Raw genomic sequence first — 8,287 nt, 5'->3', positions numbered from 1 at the left:
TGTTATGGTGGGAGTGGAGGTCACCACCTGCTGCTGCCCTTGCTTTTCCCCCCCCCTCCCTCTTAAAGTCAGGTCCCTCCCCTGCATCCTGTCCCCCCTGCCCGTGCTGGGCCGGGTCACACAGCAGGGAAGCACCCGCGCATCCTGGGCATGGAAAGAGACACGTCCCTCTCGCCGTCCTGCAGCAGCCTGGAAGGGTTCAGATAAAAGGAAAACTCCTCCCACCTCCTCCAGCTTACCTGATTTCATCTTGATACGTTGATTCTAGGAAAGAAAAGAAGAATAAGGAAAAAATGCAAGAAAATCAAATGTGGTGCTATAGAGCTCCTCTACCACGGGGGCATGTATCTCTCCTCCCTGTTTATATAATCAACATCCCTGTAGAGCAGCTTGCAGAGAAGCTGGGAATGAGGCTGAGAGCCCTGAGGGTGTGCCTCAGCAAGGAGCCTCAGCACAGGAACAGAATGCCACTGGAAATTAACCTACTCCTGAAACACATGACCCCCTTGTAGGTAAGGTGAGCAGTTGACACGGATTCCTTTGGAACCAATTTATAAGAGACACACAGCAAGGTGAAAGTAAGGAGCATCCTAACCACGTCGTGGCTAAGAGCAGGATCTCTCTGCTCGCCCTTCTGCTCACAGGTCCTTGCACGGCACCGGAGCTGACACAAGTAGGAGAATTACATCTAATGGAAGATCATTTTAATGTATAGGCCAACCGTGAAGCTCTACTTACCTTTCTTCTTCAGGCAGCAGCAGCGAACAACAACCACAATAATAACGATCAGAAGAACAATACCAAGTACTGAAAACACAACTGCAAGTACAATAACCCTCGTGCTTCCGCTGTCTTCACTGTACTCATATTCTGTTAAATTAAATGGAAAAATATTGTACTATCAGAGCCTCAAAACATCCTTTTCAAAATACGTGTCTCTTCTGTGAGAAGATATTAACTGTTTGTTGATTATTTAACAAGGAGTCTGTGTTTTCCAAATGACAGATTCTGTATTTAGGGATAGTGCCCAAGATTTTAAAACATTTCTACATGCAAATTCTTCATTGCAATTGTCACTTTTTCAACAGCTAGTTCTCTTCAGAAAAACACAGGCCTGCAATCTTCTAACCTAAACTATATTTTGTACATGTGCTGGGCCTCCCAACATCCTTTGGAGACATTTGAGTTTGGGAAGAATTTTGAGATTCAGTTTACATGTCTATACTGCAGATATTAAGTGTCTTGCCCAGCTGCTCTTTTCAGTGAAAAGAGGTATTTTGGGCTACAATTCATTTGGCCAAATGTGTATTTGTCTCTTTGGATGAACAGCTCTGAAGAAGTGTCTGGTTCTCTCTACAAATCACAGCAGTAGTCACAGATGACTGGTACAGATGGAGATCTCTAGCCAGTAGATAAGATTTTCTGATAAATTTGATCTTGGGATTTCTCTCACTGATTTCAGGTGTTTGACTTTGGGACATACTTGATAGGGCATCTGTTACCCACTTTAAGAGCAGCAAATAGCAAAACCTGTAAAAAGTCACAGTGTACGGGAATATGCAGCTACTGACACATCTTCACTACTGACATTCTCACATTAACTTATTCTTTTGTCTTTGCTGTAGTCTACAGAGTTAAATGAAGTAATTTCCATATAATTCAGTATCTTGATGAAATTGGTTGCTATGACCAAGTTTCCAACAGAGCTTCCACGTGCACAGAATTTTAAAAATACCCTGTATTTCTCATACAGTTGGATTCACAAAACATGCCACAGGAGTTTCAACATGCATAAAATATGAAAGGTAACTATTTAGCCATAGGGGAAAGCCTTAGTGTGAAGGGAGGAGCTAAACACATCTGCACTGGCCCCCACCTCCAGTCTGGCTGCCACACCAAGGTATTTCACTCCCTGTCAGGTTACATGCCAAAAGAGGTTCTATGGAGCTGAAGCAGGTAGGATAGGATACAGCACAAACATGCCTGATACTACAACATTTTAGTTTCTCTCCAGTTTTGGATGATCCAAAAAGAAACTGGAGCTGACACTAGAAGTATGAATGCAGGAGCTGACAGCTCAGCACACAAGTAGGAGTGCAAGAGAGGAGCACTAAGGCATGAGGGCATTAAATCCATTTTGGCTGCATTAGTAAATCCACACCAAGTTACATGAGGTGCTTAGGGTGGACAAGACCACTTCCTCATTCTAGAGGGCCCATCTGCTGCTATTCTGACCTCTGGGTCCTCCCAGATCTGCCCAAAAATTTACTTGGGCAAAGTATCTGAAGAAAAGGGGATTTTTCCTTGGCACATGCAGGTGACCAAGGAGAAATGAGAGACTGGGAAAAGATGCACATTGCTTCTTGGACACTTCAGAGCTTTCTGGCTAACTTATAAAGAAAAGGAAGAGCAGGCTCAGGGTAGATTCCCTATCTTCATCTTCTGCAGGTCAAAGGCCACATGAAATCAACACTGATTCCAAAGAGAACTTGGGCCCTGCTAAGGGACTCTGCCATGGACCCCATCTTCCAATAACAGCTCTGTGAATGCATCTTCTGAAATAACTCCATAGGAGTTTCCAAATCTAGGACTTAGCCAAACACACTGTGAGAGAGACAACTCTGGTGGAGGAGTGACTGACATAGAAATCCATCACCTTATATGGAAAGGTCTGAGATTAAGACTGACCTAGAGATGTAAGAAGGCAAGACATTTGTTGATCAGAAGAGGGTTGGCTGAAGAGAGCTCAGATTTTTGGTTGCAGTCCTTATGAATAGACAGGTAGGGAGGGACATATAGGAATTTAAATCCTCAAGCTTTTTTAAATGAAGGCTGAAATTTGTATTTGGGAAGGACTCCGTAGATGTTTGAAGTTATATTCTTTCCTGAAAACAGCTAGCTAAGGCTGGGCCTGTATATGAAAATTCAGACAAGCTCTGAGATTTCAAGAGTGATATATACATTATACATCTTCCTCTGTCATAAATGCCATGTCTTTATTTCATTATAATGATTTAAGGACTTCATATTCTCACATCATGACAAATTTTGAGTGTCTGCTGCTGCACAATGATTTTTCCAAAGAGAAATGAATGACAGTCCTATACAGTCACTAAATACACTAATTGTGCTTCATGACATCTGTTTTTCTCCCCTTCTGATTTACAATGAGTAGCTATGGCAACTGAGGGTGGATACCTCAGTACTTCACAAATGAGTAGGCAGGGGAATCGATTAATTTCCTCAGGATAGTTCTATTTTGCTTAGTCAGTAATTAGAAGCAATATGACTGTAAAAAAAAAAAAAGTCATATTAAGGATAGTGAAATGACCTTTTTCAACTGCATTACAAAGCAAGTACTTCTGAAAAAGGCTCACCAATAATGACTCATAAGGCACAGTTACTCAGCCTCCTCAATTGTTTATATGTCGAATCTTCTATACTAAGCCCCTCATCAATCCACTATATGGTGTCTTTGTGTGTGCCATATTCACCCATCAAAAAAGGAAAATCATTTCATCAAGAGAAGCTGTCAGCATGATTATATAAGTTCATTATGTTCACCACATCATGAAAGGAATCAGTTTTGAGGCCCTACTCTGTGCAGATGACAGCTGGAGATGCACAGACCCACTGCAAAAAAAGAAACAAAACACACCAACAACAAACAAACAAAAAGCTAAACTAAAACCAACAAATCCCATGTAGCCTATGCATTTGCCATACCACAGGATAAGGCAAATAAAAGGACATAATTGTAGGGTGGACTACGTCACCACAGCTGACAGTGTACTTATGTCCAGCAACTTCAACTCCTTTTCATACAATTAGTGCTTCAAGTTTAACTTCTCTTGAGATTTCTCTGCCTAATAGTTGAGATACTTGACTAATCCCAACAGATAAATTGTCTGGTATGGTCTCCTTCAACTGCATTAAACACTGCTAACTCACAGGGAGATACTTCCTCTTACTTGCTCTTTTTGTGTTATGGTTTGGAAAAGAAAAACATGATACATAGGATTATGTTAGATTATGAGGTAGAATTGTAGTGGATCCCACTTGCTTTGTTCCACACTGGCAGCATAGATCAGATAAAATCACCTTTTTTCAGATAAACCTCCTAATACAGTGAGTGTGCTGAATTATGGAATTTATTTTCATATGTTGTCATAGAGGCCAAAGATTAGCAGCATTACGAGAAATGTTGACAACTTTTGTGGAAATATTTAGGATTATCAAAGATCTGACTCTTCTTGAGAGATTTACTCAACATACAAGCTTGGATTATAGTGATCTTGAATTTCCTTAAATAAAAGGCAATAAAAAGCAACCAAATTCATTGTTCAAAGACTTCCACACATGTTGCTGCAGGACAAATTTTACCTTCCATTAAGATGTGAAAGAGACCATACCAGGAAGAGAAAAGCAAGTCAAATAACTCTTTGGTCTCAGTAGACTTTGGGATAAAGCCCATGACACACAGCTTCTCTTGATGACCTGATCCTTGGTCTGTAATGGGTGAATACACTATGTGGAAAGGCATTCTTATAGTAGATTGATGATAGGTATTATTGGTACAGAAGTTCCTACATATAAATGCTACCATCTGCAATTAGGTGACAGCTTCAGTGAAGCCCTGGGGATATTAACACCATGCTACAACAGCTGCATCACACCTGATCACAGCTCATGTGGAGAACTTTCTATTTTTCATTTGAAGTGCTAGTACAGAATCTATCCTGAGTCATGTGTGGAAACTAGGAGTAAAATCCAGAGGGGGTTTCCAACTCAGTGGTAAAACTGGTGTTGAATATTATGGAGAACAACTTCATCTGAGGGTTTGGCTTTGAGTAAATGAGGTCTAATAAGTTATGTTCACATGGCAGGCATGACATAATCGAAGATATTTAACATCTAAATTAATTATATGTGTACTTGGTCAAGGAAAAAAAGCCAGTTTCTTAGCAGTGAGTCCATAGCAGGTGTCAGTGGCAGGTGTATTGCTTCGTTTGTCTTGTTCAGTCCTAAACTGGACTTTGTGGTTCACTAGACTTGTATCAGTCCTCTCACAAATGTGAATTTAACCCTACTCATGTATCAGGTTGTGACTGCTGCGTCTTTGCACATCTCATACTACTTAATTTGCAAATAAAAGACTTCAAAATAAAGCAAAACAAAACAAAAAGCACAGCTCTAAGAAAACAGTATAGGCAGAGTAAAACAAACATTCACTTACCCATAGTGGAGTTGACAAAAATAACAGTTACACTTGCATTCTGAGGGCTAGGGAGTGCTTCTATGTCAGCTAAACAAGTCAAAATCTCAGTATCCGTTGGAGTCAAAGTTAGGATGCTCAGGGCATTGTAGAGGTCATCAGATCCTTGACTTTGCTGGGTAACATACCTTGACTTATCAATGAAAGAGTCATTTGTCATCCAGGTAATGTCTGGAGCTGGAGACCATCCTGAGGCTTCACAAACAATGTCAACTGTTTTGTTCTCTTTTACTGTTAAGGTGCTATTTTTGATTAATAAAGATCCATTAACTGTGGGAGGCAAAAGATGTTTTGTTCCTTCAGAACAGGCTGTATTGCTTTCCTACTGACAGTTTTAAATCTTATCTTGATACTCAGAATTAGCTATGCCTTGAGATATTAATTTAAAACCAATAATTACTAACACAGTTATATCATATGTATTATATACACTACAAATATTGTAACCTCACAGACACACTGTCCAGTGTGTTTAAAAGCACAAGTCTCAGCTTTTAGTACATTTCTAATAAAAAGCAGGAAATTCTACTTTTTAGTCGGCTTGATATATTTCCAGTTGAAGGACAACATAATGAAATAAGTGTTTCTCTCTACATTTTAAGTATGTTTGGGTTTTATTAGGAAAATTTTACAGGTAGGTGATGAGACATTTTCATTGCACGGAAGTGTCTACTGGTTAGATTTCACTTTACTGGCTGAACTGTCCATACTGATGATTCAGAGAGGAGGAACAGGCCTCATACACAGAGAGTGCATACACAGAAACTTTCTGTTCCTTGGATATGGTAGCTTGCAGCAGCAATCATATGAATAGTACCGCCTTGTGTCTAGAGGGCTTTACTCCTACACACCCTTAAATAAAACTCAAATGGATACAGACTGATTCCTGAGTCAGAAATCAGGGGAGAGATCTGCCCTAAAGGCATCAGCAATTTAATGTACAAAGATGTGCATATGGGATAATCCATGCTGTTTCTAGCCAAAAGATCTGTTTTGACTGACTGCTGGTGAGCCTGATACAGCCTTCAGACACTTTAACACAATCCAATAAAGAGTAAGAGATGTAACAGGAAAAAACAGGAGCAGTTCAAACCCTTGTTAATGCCACTCTGAATGTGACTCAGAAACCTGCTTTGACACTAACATTAAGACAAGGAGGACAGGAAGCAAAGGATGGTAAATGAGAGCATATGCTCCTTCACAAAGCTAATTTGACTAATCCATTGGATGATTCCTTTAAATATATAGTGTAATAAAACAGCTTTCTGTTGATGTCTGTACGCACCTTGAACAGAAAGAAATGCAAACCTGCTCTCAGTAGATTGCTGGGCGCTGCATTCGATTTTCCCAGAGTCACTCAGCTGGGTGTTGTGGATGATCAGCTCCGAGGTAAACGCGTCGCCACTGGTGTAGTTCTGAGAGGTGAAGCGGTCTGACGTCTCAACAGCTCCTTGAGAGCTGATGACAGTGAGGACAGGATTCGCATTGGACAGCCAAATGAGAATCACCCACCCGACCGACACCGTGCAATTGAAGCGGGCTTCTGAGCCAGCAAGGACGGTTGCATTCGATGGGCCTTCTATAATAGAGTAACAAGAGCCAAGACCTGGGAGGAAGAAAAAAAAATATAAAATCTGTAAATACATACACAATACAACCCCCAGAGGCCTTTGGCTTAATTTTTACTGCCAGTAATGCAAGGCTAAAAAGCCAGGCACCCTGATTCAAATCATATTATTCACTAGGAGCACTGAGGTATTAAGCACTTAAATCATGTATCAGGAAAAGCTGTTGATTCAGCTGAACTGACACTGCCTCTAACAGTCATCTAACAGTACCTGATACTTTCAGGAAAATATTATTTTCTCTTTTTCAATAGTGACTGTCAGTAAAAATTTAAAACACATGTATGGTGAACTGAAATTGCAACTAATGTTAATTCCACAGTAGTAAACAGTTGTCAAATGCTACATTGTTATAATGGATTCCCAATCCAAGCATTGAGCACTCCAGAAGTACAGGTTTATATAGATTGAAAGATATCAACCAGTTCAGAGATGCAGATGTATAATCTAATATTTCAGATCCACCTTGGATTAAATGTTTTTCTTTAGAGGAGCATTTGATTTTTTGTGTCTCCTCCTCTCACTCCAAAATCACCTAACTTCCTTTCTTCAGTGATTCCCTAAAAGGTAAGTTCTCATTTTGCTGAAAGAAAGAAGTTCGACCTTTAAATAGGAAAATATATGAATCCTCTAGATTTTAAATAAATAAAAGTGTGCAAATGGTCCCTTTTCCATTCCTCAGATTGCCACTGTTTTTTTGCAGCCCAAGCATATATCCTTCTATGTTCTTTCCCCTGTTCATCTGCCTCTTCCCTTATTTCTCATGCATGCATCACATACATCCTTCCTGTCCTGGTTTGAGCCAGGACTAAGCCAGTTTTTCTTTTGCTGATTTCTTTTCAGTGAGCTTTCTTCAACTAGCAACTGCGTGTTCTGCTAGGCTGATAAGGCACTGGGAAGTTTTTGTAATTGCTGGGCCCTCAAGGTTGTGCCTTCGCTCTGCCGGCTCAGACACTGCGGGGAGATCTGTGGCCCCCCGTGGGAGGCTGAGTTAGAGGGACAGCAAAATGGGCCAGAGGTTTTCCATCCCATATATCTACATAGGCTCAGGGGGAAGGTTGGAGATGACAGAAAACAACTTCCTTCCTTCCTTCCTTCCTTCCTTCCTTCCTTCCTTCCTTCCTTCCTTCCTTCCTTCCCTCCTTCCCTCCTTCCCTCCTTCCCTCCTTCCCTCCTTCCCTCCTTCCCTCCTTCCCTCCTTCCCTCCTTCCCTCCTTCCCTCCTTCCCTCCTTCCCTCCTTCCCTCCTTCCCTCCTTCCCTCCTTCCCTCCTTCCCTCCTTCCCTCCTTCCCTCCTTCCCTCCTTCCCTCCTTCCCTCCTTCCCTCCTTCCCTCCTTCCCTCCTTCCCTCCTTCCCTCCTTCCCTCCTTCCCTCCTTCCCTCCTTCC

The 8,287-nt window shown here is 41.2% G+C and overlaps 1 protein-coding gene across 1 annotated transcript in view; it reads right to left on the bottom strand.

Moving 5' to 3' along the window:
• Positions 1-8,287, bottom strand: part of IGSF5 (immunoglobulin superfamily, member 5) — a 29,445-nt gene that overhangs the window by 13,783 nt on the left and 7,375 nt on the right. Inside the window, exons 2-5 of the mRNA XM_010000445.1 lie at positions 6,561-6,881; positions 5,237-5,545; positions 739-870; positions 240-264 (exon numbers count right to left, since the gene is read on the bottom strand). Of these exons, the coding sequence (XP_009998747.1) occupies positions 240-264; positions 739-870; positions 5,237-5,545; positions 6,561-6,881 (787 nt within the window). The remainder of the gene's footprint in view (positions 1-239; positions 265-738; positions 871-5,236; positions 5,546-6,560; positions 6,882-8,287) is intronic.

The sequence above is a fragment of the Chaetura pelagica genome, unplaced genomic scaffold, assembly GCF_000747805.2.
Source record: "Chaetura pelagica isolate M959 unplaced genomic scaffold, ChaPel_1.0 scaffold244, whole genome shotgun sequence".
NCBI lineage: Eukaryota > Metazoa > Chordata > Aves > Apodiformes > Apodidae > Chaetura > Chaetura pelagica.
This window is presented reverse-complemented; position numbering and strand designations above follow the sequence as displayed.